The sequence below is a fragment of the Chiloscyllium plagiosum genome, chromosome 6, assembly GCF_004010195.1.
Source record: "Chiloscyllium plagiosum isolate BGI_BamShark_2017 chromosome 6, ASM401019v2, whole genome shotgun sequence".
NCBI lineage: Eukaryota > Metazoa > Chordata > Chondrichthyes > Orectolobiformes > Hemiscylliidae > Chiloscyllium > Chiloscyllium plagiosum.
The window spans coordinates 86,457,195-86,473,643 of NC_057715.1; the positions used below are offsets into that span (position 1 = coordinate 86,457,195).

The 16,449-nt window shown below is 39.1% G+C and overlaps 1 protein-coding gene across 1 annotated transcript in view; it reads left to right on the plus strand.

Annotated features, from left to right (window-relative positions):
- Nucleotides 1–16,449, plus strand: part of brca2 (BRCA2 DNA repair associated) — a 144,394-nt gene that overhangs the window by 26,368 nt on the left and 101,577 nt on the right. Inside the window, exons 10-12 of the mRNA XM_043692705.1 lie at nt 5,034–6,389; nt 7,065–11,888; nt 16,145–16,243. Coding sequence (XP_043548640.1) covers nt 5,034–6,389; nt 7,065–11,888; nt 16,145–16,243 — 6,279 coding nt within the window. The remainder of the gene's footprint in view (nt 1–5,033; nt 6,390–7,064; nt 11,889–16,144; nt 16,244–16,449) is intronic.

Genomic DNA, 16,449 nt, shown 5'->3' on the forward strand with positions numbered 1-16,449 from the left:
TATTGGGCAAGTACCTTGTATATTCACCCAATCCATGCCCTTCATGATTTTATAAGCCTCGAAGGTCACCCTCAAGCCTCTGACGCTCCAGGGAAAATAGCCCTTGCCTACTTGGCCTCCCTATTGCTCAAATTGTCCAACCTTGGCTTCTGCACCCTTTCAAGTTTCACAACCTCTTTGCTATAGTAGGGATACCAGAATTGAACACACTAACCAAAAAGTCACCTAACCAATGTCCTGTACAACGACAACATGAACTCCCAACTCCTATATTCAACAAAGGCAAGCATACCAAACTCTGCCTTCACTACCCAGTCTACCTGCGACTCCACTTTCAAGGAACAATGAACCTGCACCCCAACATCTTTGTTTGGCAACACTCCTTGGGAGTATTAAGTATAAAAGTCCTGCCCTGATTTGCCTTATTAAAATGCAGTACTTCACACTTCCCAAAACTAAATTCCATCTGCCATTCCTCGGTCCATTTGCCCAACTCGTTGAAGTCCTGTTGTACTCTGAGGTAACCTTGCTCACTCTCCACTGCACAATCAATTTTGGTGTCACCTGCAAACTTAGTAACCAAAACTCCTTTATTCATTTTCAAATCATTTGTATAAATGACAAAAAGTAGTGGATCTGGCACCAATGCTTGTGAAACATGATTGGTCACAGGTCTCTAGTCGAAAAGGAGACTCCATTGTTTCCTACTTTCAAGCCGATTTTATATCCGAATGGCTAGCTCTCCCTGGATTCCACTTGATCTAACCTTGCTAACCAGTCTACCATGTGGAATCTTGTTGAGGGCTTTGCTGAAGTTGGCGAGAAAACATTCACCAAGTTGCCTTCATCAACCGTCTTTGTCACTACTTCAAAAAACAACTCAATCAAGTTAGTGAGACACCATTTCCAATGATCGAGCCATGTTGTCTATCCCTAATCATCCTTTGCTTTCCAAATACATGTAAATCCTGTTCCTCAGAATCTCCTTCCAACAACATATCCACTACTGACGGCAGGATCACCAATCTATAGTTCCCTGCCTTTTCCTGAACACGTTTCTTCAATGATGGCACCATATTAGCCAACCTGCAGTCATCTAGCAACTCACCCATGGTTATCGATGATGACGATATCTCAGCAAGGGGCCCAGCAAGCACTTCCCTAGTTTCCCTAAAGTTTTGGGTTATACCTGATCAGGTAATTGGGATTTATCTACCTTCTATGCATTTTAAGATGTTCAGCAATCTCCTCTGTAACTTTTCAAAGAAAACTATTTCTTCAAGTTCTGTAACTTCCATATCCTCTCCACAGTAAACACTGATGCAAAATGCTTGTTTAGTATCTCACCATACATCAGCATCCTTGTCGATCTTCTAGGGTCCCTGTAACATTAGTGATGCTGCATAAATATAGGTTGTATCTGTCAATATTTTTAAGACATCTAAAGAAGTAGCAATTTGACTCTTACTCTCTTCACAAATGCTGCCAGACCTGCAAAGTTTCTCCAGTATTTTCAGTTTTTGACAGATTTCCAGCTTTTGCAGTATTTTGCTTTTATTATAGTCAGTATAATTGTGCCTGATTGTGCATATCAAACAGGACTGCAATCGTACATTGCTAATAGTAGTCTTTTGGCAGTAATGATGAACAGTAACATTTGAAGGAGTACAGGACAAAATGGGGCAGTTCTTGACATTCATTTTACAAAATGATTCAATACTGCATAAATTAATTGGTACTTCTTCCCTTTCATTTTAAGAAACATCACAATGCAGAATTTTCAGGGATGAACATACCTGTAAGCTGTTCATATCATATACTCTGATAATTAAGCATTTTTCTTGTTGTTATAAAACTTTTATCACCCGCACCATTGTTAGGTGACTGTGTGCTTCTGCATGTGCCCCAGTCAGTGTTATACAGTGCTGTGTTACTGAAATGACTGAGCCAGGCAGCCATCATAATGATGGCATGGTCGGTATCTTCACGGTACAAGATGGTGACAAACTTGTGAACGTTGACTCCCTTTTGGAAGCCAGAGATCTTATCTGATGCCAAGAATATAGTTGCAGACTAATGTGCAAGGAGTAATTTTCACTGTCAGACTTAGTGATTTTGTTTCCCCTGTCCAATCTCTTGAGGTGTCTGTTAAAATTTACTTTGAACCCCATCACACCAGGATATTGCCCTGCTGATATAAAGAAGCTTAACAAGTTCTGAGGAGTTATTTCTTGGAAGAATGACAACAATGCAGTGATACCTTTTTTTAAAAAAAAAATTCCATCATGAGATTTGGGCATTGCTGAGATGTGGGCCAGCATTTATTGCCATGCTTGTTGCCCTTAAGATTGATGATGAGCTGCCTTCTTGAACCAAGTTAAAAATCACATAACTCCAGCTTCTAGGTTTATTTGGAAGCACTAGCTTTCGGAGTGCTGCTCCTTCGTGTGGTTGTGGAGTAAGACACAGAATTTATAGCAAAGGTTTACAGTGTGATGCAACTGAAATGGTACGTTGAAAAAGGCCTGGATTGTTTGCTAAGTCTCTTATCTTTTAGAATGACCATGTTGGTTTCAGCTCTTTCATATGTAAATCTCAGAACATTTTTTTTAAAAGTTACATTCTCGAGCAAACTTTAACAATAGGTGCCATGTTGTCTCAGGTAATGTATTGAAGGCGTGAGGTGCCCTGTCAGAGGCTGTCTGTGCCCCAATATTCAGACTGATTCTATTTCAAAAAAAGGGATTTACAGAATCTTACATGAATTTATGCAGTTTTTGAACAAAATAAAATGTAATTCTGCAAGTACAAATTCACCCCTGTGTGTGTGTGTGTGTGTGTGAGAGGAGGGAGAGAGGGAGAAAGAAAATGTGAATGTGAGAGTATGTGGATATGGGGGGGATTTGAACGTACAAGAGAAGGTCTGAGGGTGTGGGTGTGCGCACATGCTCTTGTGTATGTGAGAGTGGTGTGTAGTGCAGTGGGGTCACCTGTAGTGTGACATAAACCCAAGGTCCCAGATGAGGCCATCCCCATAAGTACCAAACTTGGCTATCAGCCTCTGCTTGGCCTCTTTGCGTTATTGCCTGTCCCGAAGTCTTCCTTGGAGGGTGGTCACCTGAAGGTCCAAGGCTGAATGTCCTGGACTGTCGAAGTGTTTCCCAGGGGAGGGAACACTCCTGGCTGGTGATTGTTGTGCACTGTCCATTTATCCGTTGCCATAGCCTCTGCTCGGTCTTGCCAACGTCCCATGCCTCAGAGCATCCTTGCCTGCAGCGTATGAGATAGACAACGTTGGCCAAGTCACATGAGTACCTGCAGCGTACTTGGTGGGTTGTGTCTCACGTATAATGGTGGCATTCGCGTTGACATTGTGATACAGCTTGCAGCATCTGCCATGACAGGGTTGTACTGGGCAGTTTGCTGTGAACAATGATCTGTTTGAGATTTGGTGTTTGTTTAAAAGCACGAAGTGGAGGGGTGGGGAAGGTCTTGGCGAGGTGCTCGTCCTCATTGATAATGTCTTGCAGGCTGCGAAGAACATGGTGTAATTTTTCAGGTCCTGGGAGTACTGGACAACAAAGGGTTGCAAATCATAACAGTCTCCTGAGGTGGTCATTACAGGTTCTCATTGTGGCACGTTGGAGCAGACGACTGATGAGAGTTGAGCATCGTACCCCATTCTAATGTGGGTATCCTTAAGTACTTCCAACATGGACGCTTGGAAGGACTCCAAGATGCCTTCACAAGAACAGGATACAATGCTCAACTCATAGACTGCCAGTTCCAACATGCCATATCAAGAAACCGTAATGACCTCCAGACCATTCAGCCGTGGCCGTTCGGGTGAGCATCCTCCAAGGCGGACTTCGGGACAGCCAACAACGCTTTGTCTCTCTTGCTCTCGTTCTCACAGACGTATACGCCTTTATGCTCTCACTCTCTCACACACACACACAATTTGAAGATGCCGATGTTGGAGTGGGGTGTACAAAGTTAAAAATCACACAACACCACATTTATGGTCCCAACAGGTTTATTTAGAAGCACGAGCTTTCGGAGTGCTGCTCCTTCATCAGGTGGTTGTATGATGAAGGAACAGTGCTCGAAAGCTAGTGCTTCCAAATAAACCTGTTGGACTATAACCTGGTGTTGTAATTTTTAACTTTGTACACATACATCACACTGTCTCACAGACCCTCATACCCCCACCCCCAAACACCCACATGCGCACATACCCACATATGTTTATGGGGTGAATTTATACTTGCAGAATTGTATTCTACTTTGCTCAAAAACTGCATGAATCCATGTAAGGTTCTGTAAATCCCTTTTTTTTGAAATAGAATCAGTCTAAGCATTGGGACACAGACAGATAGACTTGAACCTCACACTTTCAATGCACTATCTGAGATGACGTGGCACCTGTTATTAAAGTTCACTTTAACTTCAAAAAGAGTTCTGGGATTTACATTTGAGAGAACTGAAACCAGCAAGGTCATTCTAAAAGATGAGAGACTGAACAAACAAGGTCTTTTCAATGTATAATTTCAGTTGCATCACACTGTAAACTTTTAAATTCCATGTTTTACGATCTTATACCCCACAACCACTTGCTGAAGGAGCAGCACTCCAAAAGCTAGGGCTTCCAAATAAACCTGTTGGACTATAACCTGGCCTTGTGTGATTTTACGCCCCAGTCCAACACTGGCACCTCCAATTCTTGAACCACAACTGTGAACTAAAGCTGGTGTCATTAAACAAGACTGGGTAAGTCCCTTTGGGCTGCCAGTGCTGTCCTGATAGAACCAGAACCTGTACAGTCCATTTTTCTGAACACTGCTTTTGATGTTTTAACAGGTGTTCTAAGCAGGTGTTTGTTATTTATGCTTCTTGGTCAATCTGTGTGCACTAACTGGTGATTAGCATATAGCTGGAACTGATTGCTATCAGGGGGCCATCTGCACAAGTGGCCATGTTTGGTGAGGCCTATGTATTCCTTTTTTTTGAAAATGGTTAATTATGTTTTTCAGTGTCTGAAGATGACCCCGCCTGCTTATCTAAAAGGAAAAGTGAAGATGGGAAGCCATTTATTTCTAGGACTGTGTCTGATGACTCAGTGTCTTTCACTGAGTCCACACATTTGGGACTAAGAAGAGTGAAATCCTGTTCTAGAAAGAGAAAGCAAAACTCTACAGTTGGCAATTTTCAATCAAACGCTACTAAAACTTTAGCACCTTCCTCTGCTGATGAAAAGTGTTTGGAATGCATCGTGGCTGAATCAGACTGCAATGTGTTTTCAAATAACTTGACTCTTAGTCCAGTTAAAGAATGCTGTAAGAAACAGATTGTTTTGAATGAAGATAACTTGGGCGTCAATTTAAACCAGAGTCCTGATGGTAACTTGATTGGCAATAGTTTAGAGAAAGAATTATCTGGTCAAAATTTAACTTCTTCATCTGACTGGTCTCAGCTGAATCTGTCAGAACTTGATGAGAGCCATTTGATGAATGGTTATTCTGACATTATGAATTCTTCTAAAGATGCATTGTGTTTGAAAAGTGTTGGTGATCGAAAACTCATTTCTAACGGAGAAGCTAATAATCAGCAATCGGGCAATGATTTAGAAGAAAACATTGAAGGATCCAGTTCTGTCACCTGCGTAGATATAGTTCCAATATCACAGAGACCAATCTCTCATTCTTTAACAGATGAAATAACAATAACAAAGATTAATTTTAATCATTGTGCATTTGCTAATGATTTCAGCACAGTTGATGAAAGCACAGAGAATTCTGGAGCTGAAGTGAAAGCTAGTACTCCAAATCATGCTTGTGGTAGAATGCAATTGTCAAAGCTACCCGCTTCTGAAATTCCTTGCACAGATTATTATAAAATTGATGGTTCAACATCAGTTCAACCATTTGTTGATGAATGGCTAGATTCAAATTCAGAAACTGTAGCAACCAGACCTTTTCCCTTTTGCAAGAACGAAAGAGCACATGTGAAGGAGCCCATGACTACTTTGGAAGATCAGAAAGTCAGTTTTACAGACTCTGTCAGTAATGATATACCCTTTCAACCTGCTATAGATTCCAGAATGCTCAGGGATGGTGTTTACTCTGTGACATATTCAGATGCAGCTAAAAATCCCTCACTGGTTCAGGATTTGATAAAATGTCAAGTAAATGAGGAAGACTTCACTTTTTTGCTTTCTAGTCTGAAAGAGCGTCCAAGGAAATTTGTTTACACTGTGCAAGATTCTTCAAATCATCAAGCACAAATGAACATACCTCTAGACATAATTGAATTGCAAAATAAAACACTAATTCAGCCGATGGTACTTGAGCCTTCCTGCAAGTTATCTGCTCAAGAATCTAGAAAGCGAAGTGAGTCTGTGAAAGGTTTAACTCCTCTTGTGATAATATTCTGTATTATTCGTCTGCATCCTAAATATTTTCAGTTTTAGATGCTCTGTAAATAAGTGACTTTAAACTCAAATGTTGTAATTGTATGAACTCAACATGGTCTGTCTTTTGGTTAGGCTGTAAATTTACTTTTTTATGCATTGAAAAAAGAATAGTTTGATAGTTTTTAAGCTCTGGGGAATTACACAAAGCTGCTTCACATGCAAAACCTATGGTATTAATATTGAAGCGCAACATAACGTACCAGCTGAATGCATTGAAGCAAAATGTAGTGTGTCACACGTTTATTTTGAACAACCGACAACCTAGCAAATTTTGCTGATTTGGGGATATACAAGTAAAATGCAAATAATTGTGTATGAGGTAATCATTGGTAGGAATACATTATTATTTAGTTATGTCAGAGTTTTCATCCTCCCCTCCCAAGTCAAAGTTCAGAGATGCCAAATAAGTGCAACCTTTCCAGAATGAAACTTGGCTCAATACTAGATTTTTCTTTACATCTTAAAAATATTTAAATGAATTGCTTCACTTAAAAAAACTATTTGGTGTTGCTGATTTCTATATTTGACATTAGTTTTATTTATATAGTTTTGTGAAGTGATTTTTTTTTTTGTTTTCTTTTTAAATTTTCAGAAATCAAAGTGGCTACCAGCATTGTTGATGATCCTGGCATTGATCGCTCTGAAGCCAATGAGAAACATGACACTGAAGCAAATGAAAATCTGCAACAGAATCATTGTCTTCCAAAGCAGTGTGACAGTGTAGAAAACGAAGTGGTGCCTCAGCATCTTAAGGATAAAACTGATGAAAATGTATCCGATGCTCCCAGTAATGGCAAGAATTGGGATCATTTTGTGAACAGCAAGCCTGTTTCTTGTGACGGAAGAGATGGTAGAATTTTTGCCACAGCTTGTCACACAGTGGCTAAAAAGTTGGCTTTTGAGTCTAAAGTGACGTTGACTAATAGTTTTGGTGCCCAGGCTGAAGTTGCTGAGGACAGTGATGTACTTTCGGTTGTTAAATCTGCTCATCCGGAGAGGACATGTGTAATTCAAAACAATATTATACAGAATAAGGAGAAGTCTTATTTTGAGTTTAGATTTTCACCTTTCTCTGATGCAAATCAAAGTCCTTTGCATTATAATTGCAGTACAAGAAAACTTGGTGGAAACACAGCTATCCATAATGAGCTTGACAGCAATTCTACTTTTTTACCAATTTCTACACCATTATCAACCAAGAAACTGTCCTACACTTCAATTTTATCTCATACAGTATCTTCTCAATCTTCCTGTATCACTAATATTTTGCACAAAACAAAGAAACTTTATGATCTTAAATGCAAGGGAACTTTGGGGGAAAAAGTTTGTTTTTCTGAATCCTGGCAACTAAAACCAAGAGGCAACGCGGAGATATCAACATCATTGAGTAAAGAGAAACAATTAGAGGAAAGTCTTGATACTAACAAGGGGTTACTAAATGAAAAGCAGCGACTTGACTCCCATACTTGTGTAGAAGCTGAAAAGAGACCGTGTACTATTAATGCAGGTTTCCACATTGGTAATAGAAAAATTGCAGTGTTGGCATCCACTTTGAAGAGCAGAAAACTGATCGCTGAAATAGACAATGATACATTCTTGACTTCTTCAAAACCTGTACTGGTGCAGTCATTGCCAGAATGTGAAACAAAATATGTAGAAAGTACTTGTACAGAATGCATGGATCTATCTGGCATTGAAATTACTATGAATGAATCTTCTAGTTTGACACCAAGCTGTATGAATTCTCTTAAAAGAAAAAATGAAGCTCTTTCTGCCTCCAACACTGAAGCACAGCTGCATCAGCCTGCCGAGGTTACTCGACCTTCAAATTCTGTTGTTCTGAAACAACAGGATTCAGCCAGAGTGAAATCTCAGAATGCACAAGGTGACATTGGTTCTGTGACAGTGACAAAAGAAATTTGTACACTTTCAGAAAACACACACAATCCACTGGTAACTGGAAGTTTTGAATCTTGTCAACATCGACTCAGTTGCTCGAAACCCTTTGAACAGTGTACAGATTTATCTGCTGATACCATTTCGAAAGAAGAGCTTGAAAATGAAAACTTAAAAATGAACTCTGCACAGGAAGTTGTTTTTGAATATGTCCCTTCAAAAAATAGAGTCAGGAGTCAAGAAAGATGTAGTCCTTCCTCTTCAGCCAAAGTGGAGGTTAAAACTAAATCCCCTGAATCCAAGTTTACCACTGAAAATGTTAAACTGTGCCCATCTGACAATGGAGCAACACAAACTTTTGATTCCTCTACAATCTTCTCTCAGCCAAAGTTGCTTGGAAAATGCACTTATTTAACTGGTAGTCAAATAGAACTAACAGAATTGTTTCGTGTGTTAGAGGACACAGATACCCAGTTTGAATGTATGCAGTTTAGCAATCAATCTACAGTCGAAATAACAAACAAAGATACAAACCTTCTGATTAGTGAGCATTTAGATCAGACTTCCCCAGCTCCTCCTTTGGAAAAATGGAAGGATGTTAATTTGGTTAAAAGTTTGGGCCTTGAGACTTCCATGCACTTAGATAACAAGTCATGCAATACACCACAGCATGTGGCATCCTCAAAAATGAGCACCACATCTGAAATCTGTTGTCAGAACATGAAAGAAATACAGCAAATTGTATCAGATAATCTTGTTGATTCCTTTGCCTTGAGCAATGGAGAGAAAGATGCAGCATCGTCAACAGTACCAAATGTCTGTGTGAAAGCTATGGAACTTAGCTCAGATATTAAAATTAAACCAGTTACACTTGGTCAAACAGTTCTATCCCTGAACGACAACACGACATTTAAGGGGGAATACAGAGGATTTTGTGCAGCAAGTGGGAATAAAATAAAGCTTTCTGTACAGAGTCTGAGAAAAGCAGCAAACATTTTCAAGGACATTGACAATGATCAAACTGCTGCTCAGAATAATGCAGTTAATGGTTTCAGCTATTTACTGGGCAATTCTGTTACTAAGTCTGAAAACTTAATTGAGGATAAATCAGATGATCAAAAATCTGTAGAAGCTAACGAGTTGCATCAGCTATGTGCAGCTCTTGGCAATCATTCATCTGCTTATAGTAAAAGTGAGGGTATATTGAAAAGTGGACATAAAATTGAAATCCGTGATAAATACGTAAGTGGTTTCCAGTCAGTCGGGAGAAAGAGATTCACTGAATCTGAAGAAGCAATGCAAGATAAAACAGTATATTTGACCACTAAATCAAATGTCTTGAAAAATTTTGACACTGAGAACAAAGGGAAACAGAGTACAATTGAAAATGCAACTTGGGAAAAGAGCACATGGCAACCTGCCTGCAGTGGCACTAAAGATACTGGGAACAAGGAATTAGGTAACAGTGAAATATATCCTGAAATGAAGTGTTTCCAGACTGCAAGTGGTAAAAGAGTCACGGTGTCTAAAGGAAACTTGGATAAAGCAAAACGCTTATTTGAGACTGAAGATTTCTTTAACGAAAACTTGCAAAACTCCAAGCTTCCAATTGAAGTAGCAAAAAATGCACCTCAACACCCTGATGAGAGAGTAAATATTTTAGAAAGCCATGTGGTGAAAAATGATGTAAGTATGCAACTCAGTGACCCAAGAGGGAGAATTCAGACAGAATTAAATGTTACAGTTTGCCCTACATTTATAGTTCACTCTAAGAGCAATATTTCTGAAACTAATTCCATTCAAAATAGGTCACTGTATGCTGCTCCAGGCACTAGCATGAAAGGATTTCAAACTGCTAGTGGTAAGTTAGTTCCTGTATGCAAAGCATCTCTTGATAAAGCAAAAGTTCTATTTGCTGAGGAGGATGTATTGCATAAACCTAAAAAAGGTTCTACTGAAACATCTTCAACTGTATCTGCTTGTCCACATACAGGTTCATCGGTAATTCAGAATGCAAAGAAGAAACCGTTGATGAATGTCCACAGTCCTGAATTGCTTCACCATATCAATTCTAAAAGTGAATTGCATCCGTTTTCTTTTCAAAGCAAACCTGTGTCTGAGCATTCGAATCTGTCCAATAGTACAGAAATGAGAGGTTTCCAGACTGCTAGTGGTAAAAGAGTCAATGTGTCAGAAATGGCCTTAAGTAAAGGAAGGGCTTTATTTGTTGAAGAGGATTTTAATAAATTGGGAATTCAAGACTATTTAATATCATCCATAGATAATAAAAATGTGCTTTCTGAGGACAATATTTTAAATGATAAAGAAGCTAACCTTCCACAGAGGTTAAATATGACTCATCTGATGACTGTTCTTCCAGTTAAGCAATCATTAGAGTTCTTCACTGCAAATGGCGACATTGTTTCAGGAAGTGAGACAAATGTGAAATATGTGCAAGAAAAATTTTCAGCTGATGAGCCTGGGGACAGCAAAATTTCAATTTCAGATCAAGATGCTTTTGATGTATCTAAGCCTTCTCAACAGTTTTTAAATACAGGATCTATTGCTTTTGGTACAGCAAGTGGCAAGTCTGTATGTGGTTCAGAAGAGTCTTTGAAGAAATGTAAACACTTATTTAATGATGTGAGAGTTAGTGAAAAAATTAAGATTATGGACAATGGTATGACCTCCAAGGAAAAGCAAGGAGAAGAAACATGGAATCCAGACACCTCCATCAAAAAGGCATTTCTTGGGTTCAACACAGCAAGTGGAAAATCTGTTTTTGTTTCTGATGATGCACTTCAGAAAGTTAAGCATGTGTTAAAAGAATTTGACAATAGTGATTCTTCTATAATTAGCTCAAAAGCTGCATTTTGCAAAAATCCTCAAATGCTGTTAACATCCACCTGTTCTTCATCATTGTTTTCTAACGCTGCTATGAGCAGGGACCAAGCATGTGAAGAAGAAAGTTCAGAATTGATTCATAAATCATCAAATAACTCTGCAGAGAATATTTCGGTCTTGCAAAATTCTCCCCAGGTAGAGTTAAATGAAAGAGAGATAGACAGATCTACAAGAAATTTTGCAGATTATTCAAATAAGAGTGTTTTCATGTCTGGCTTTCAAACTGCTAAAGGGAAAAGAGTAATGGTAGAAGAAAGTAGTTTAGCTGCAGCAAGAATGCATTTAGCTTCAACTGAAAATGGTGAATTGGGTCATTCTCCTGAGAGAGTAAATATGCCCACTGGAAGCAGAATTAAATCAATTTCCACCATGAACAATGAATCTGCATGTATAGTGCATGCTTTGAATTGCAAACATAGCATGTATCCCAATATATTGGAAAACAACATGGCAAAAGTAGCTGTGGAGGGTTTAAACGCTCTGGTGAAAGATGATAAACCTTTTGATACTACACCACACAAGTCATTTCGAAAATCCTATGGCAGTATCAATCAATCTGTTAGACCAAACTTAAAAACGGGAAAAAGACTCCGATCAGAAGGAAAGACTACAGCAGGTAAGTTATGTTAACTTTAGTCAAATCATTGAAGATATTCTTTGACTTCTATAAAGGCATAATCCAGATGCTCTGAATTAGTTGAGCCCTGGGCACTCCAATGTAGACCACTGTAATACATATATACTTGGCAGATCCAGCAAGTTGCTCATTCTATTTTAAATCCACTATTAGCTCATTAAATATTAGAATGTTCTAAAACAGTCTGCAATGTGCGCAGAGTGTTTGTTGATCTGAAGAACAAATTGCTCTTGGTCAGCCTTGGATTCTCTCCACTTCTTCAACTCTGTTCCTTCCAACAAGCCACTTCCAACCAGTTCTTTAAACCTAGCTTATCATCACCTTAAACAACTCTTCCTTGGTTCAATAACAGCTTCACTGAATCTGTTATGCATGGCTAAGGTCTTAAATTAATATTTTTTTTCCCAGTGAGGCAGTTTCTTCTCAGATGACAGTGATGGAAAATGAAAATCAGTCATTAGAAGGGCTTAAAATTGAAGAGGTGTTGGATAAGCAATTGGTACTTAAAACTTGTAAGGCATCAGGATGGGGGTGTGGGGAGGTGGTAGGGGTGGGGAAAGGAATATGAATAGCATGAAAAATGTGCATTAATCCTGATGAGCTAACAAAGACTTGTGAACGGATGATCATGTCTAACTAACTTGCTGGAATGCTTTTAGGTGATAATGGGGAGAGTTGATAAGGGCAATACTGTACATGATATGTATGGGCTTCCACTAGTTAAGAGTTACAGTGGTGCACAATGATTTGATGAAAGTTCAACGACTTGTATTAAAGGGAATTTAGCACATGGATACTAAATTGGTATGAAAGAAAACAGCATCATCCATGTTTAACTGCTTTTCAAGAGGTAGCCTACTGTATGAAATGCATTGATATTGAGCACTTTGTCCATCTCATTCCTTGGCAATTAACATCTTTTTATTATCAATCCTTGTGGAATCAACATGGTTTTGTGAAAGGGAAATCATATTTGACAAATATTCAAGAGTTCATTGAGGATATTGCAAACAGAATGGACAGAAGGGAACCAGTAGATATAGTTATTGGTTTTCTAGAAGACATTTGATAAGGTGCTATATAAAGGTTATTGCAGTAGGTAAGAGCTCATGGTATTGGGGTTAATATATTAACCTGGATTGAGGATTGGTTAACACACAATACACAGTGTCACGATTAATGAGTCTCGTTCAGATTGGAAGAACTAATTAGTGGAGTGCCACAAGGATCAGTCCTAGGGCCTCAATTATTTATTTATATTAAGGACTTGGAGGAGGGGACATAGTATCCAAGTTTGCTTCTAATATAAAAATATTTGAGAAAGCATGTTGTGATGAGGAATCCGCAAGTGGATATCGATAGGTTGCGTGAATGGGCAAAAACGCAGATGAAATTTAATGTATAAGGTGTGAGGTCATGCACATTAATAGGCAGAATCAAAAGGCAGACTATTTAAATGTGGGGAGACTTCAAAGAAGTGGAGCACAGAATGATTTGGATGTTTGTGCGTGAAATACAATGTTTAGCGGGCAGGTTCAGCATGCAGTTAAGGCAAATGGAATTTTCACCTTTTGTTAATTGATTGGAATTTAAAATAGGGAACTACAGTTGTAACAAATGTACAAGATGTCAAAGGGCTGCATTTAGAGTACTATGTGCAGCTTTCTCCAAATTTTCAGTGAATAAAAACACAAGTATGGGCATTGGAGACTGTTCAAAAAATAATCATGAGGCTGATTCCTGGGATGGAGTGGTTGACTTCCAAAAACATTAGGCATTTATTCACTAAAGTTTAGAATAACACTTTTTTTTTTCTTCTCAGTGTTAGTGAATGTCTAGAATACTCTACCTCTGAGCACTGTGAAAGATAAATCACTGGAAGTATTTAAATGGGAAGTAGATAGATGAGATTAGATTCTCTACAGTGTGGAAACAGGCCATTTGGCCCAACAAGTCCACACCTACCCTCCGAAGAGTAACCCACCCAGACCCATTTCCCTCTGACTAATGTACATAACACTATGGGCAGTATTTAGCATGGCCAATTCACCTGACCTGCACATCTTTGGGTTGTGGGAGGAAACTGAAGCACCTGGAGCAAACCCCCACAGACACTGGGAGAAAGTGCAAACTCCACACAAACAGTCGCCCATCTGGTACTGAGAGGCTGCAGTGCTAACCATTGAGCCACCGTGCCACTCTTGGGTTTTTGAAATATTGTGGAGTTGAGGGCTATGAGGATTTGGCACAAAAGAGAAGTTGTGCCCTGGGACATTTCATCTATTATCTTATTGTATGGCATTTCAGGCTTGAGGGGTGAAATGAAGGTGGCACAGTGGTTAGCACTGCTGCCTCACAGCACCAGGGACCCGGGTTCAATTCCCGCCTCAGCAACTGTCTGTGTGGAGTTTGTGCATTCTCCCTGTGTCTACGTGGGTTTCCTCCGGGTGCTCCGGTTTCCTCCCACAGCCCAAAAATGTACAGGTTAGATGAATTGGCCGTGCTAAATTGCCCGTAATGTTAGGTGCATTAGTCAGAGGGAGGTGGGTCTGGATGGGTTGCTCTTCGGAGGGTCGGTGTGGACTTGTTGGGCCGAAGGGCCTGTTCCACACTAAGTAATCTAATCTACCCCTGCTCCTATTTCTTAGGTTCTCCTATTCCTTTTCTAGGCTGCTTGACCATGCTGGTGATTAGTCAATCATCACCTTGTTCTGCATTTTCCTCCAGAGTATTCACAAACTTTTTAAAATTTGTTTTCTGCAATTTCTTCATGACAATTTGTTGTCATAATGGTGCTAACTGAAATATTTCCTTGTGCCCCAACTTCAGGACACTAATATCAGTCTAGAAGAGTAGTGGTCCTAATATCCAGTCTTGGGCAAATCTAAAGCCTAAGCCAGAGCTGCAGAGGATGCACTCCCTGTCCATATATTTGCAGTACTCATTTTTGCACGTGCCTGCAACAAATATCGTCTGATCAGACCAAGACAAAAAAAGAATACAACATTGGTCTTGTTTCCAGTGCTTGTTTTTAAAAAAAAAAGTAACAATTCAATCTGGTTCTAGGTGCTCAACTTAGTTTTGTCGTATCAATGCTGACCTGTATCCTTACTACCACTGTACTGTTTGTACAGGGGTATGTCTCCTGGAAAGTAAATACATTAAGACTCAGGGTTCCGTTCTCTGCAGCTGAAGAACATACAGATAGATTGCACCAGTTTAAATTCAACAGAACAATTGATGGCCTCTTGCTAATTTGTTTCTCAAGACAATGCACTGATCAATCAGAGCCAAGAAGCCTGGCAGATAGCTTTTAATTATCAGGTGGTGTAGTTTCCATGGTAGTGCCTCTACCAATCAAAGTTCACTCTCCAATCAATCAATACACGTCCTAATGCAGTTTAAATGCCTACTTTCCTCTAAAAATTTGTTCTTGAATGACTGCAAGGTTTAAAGCTTCAACACAGCCTTTTCTTCAGCAATAGACATTTGCTGAAATTAATATGTCGTCAAAATAGCAGTTTGCAACAAATAAACATGCACCCAGCATCCTGTAGAGACTCAGTACTGTTCTTCCCATTTCTTCATATGTGTTTTCTATTCTGACAATGTAACCTTCCACACCAACCTGATCCAGATCTACAAGAGGGTTTGCTGTCCTCACCTTTCACCGTTCTCGCCTCCATATTGAATACATCATCCTCTGTCCACAAATCCATCAGTGCTGCACTCACTGGGTTACATTGACTTCCTGTCCCTAAAGCACTGAATTTTAAATCCTCATTTTCCTCTTAAAATCTTTTTTTTAACAGCTTTGGCCACCTGAACTTTCTCACTTCTTCCAACCTTTAGTACCCTCATGAACCCTCTTTTTGAATTTTTCTCACCTATGTTCTCTCCATTCCCCACACTTTTGAGGATTAACATTTAGCATGTTCCATTCTGCAGTGCTCTCTCGAAACCAATCTTTGCTGTCCTTTATCCTTTTAGCACATATTTTCATTTATATCTAAGACTCCTTAGTTGTCCTTTTTTATTTGCTGTGAAGTATTGAGACTTCTGTTCATGCCATTTACATGCACGCTGATAATGTTAGCAAAATAGAGTAACAAGAAATGTATTTCACAGTAATCAGTTATATAAGAATGGAAAAATGAGCATTGATACTTCTTAAAATGTTTATTTAAATAATGTTAAATTGTTATTAATGAAACTGTGAATGATTTTTATTTCAGGGGAACCTCTCCCAAAAAGGCAGCTGCTATCTGAATTTAACAGAACTATACACAGTGATCGCAAAGTTGAATTCAAACCTTTACTATGTAATCCTGAAGGTAGGCAGATAATTCTGTGTAATTGGGTTCTAAAACTCAAAAGGCATTTTTTGTTACCATTTGAACTTTCCTTCATCTTTTGGTTTATATTATTTCTAGCTAGGAATTTAAATTTGAATGCGAGGAGTTATGTAAAGCTGTTGTTAGTTCATTGCTTTTGTTTTTCTGTGTCTGGGTTTCTTAACATTACATCCTGACTGGTAATG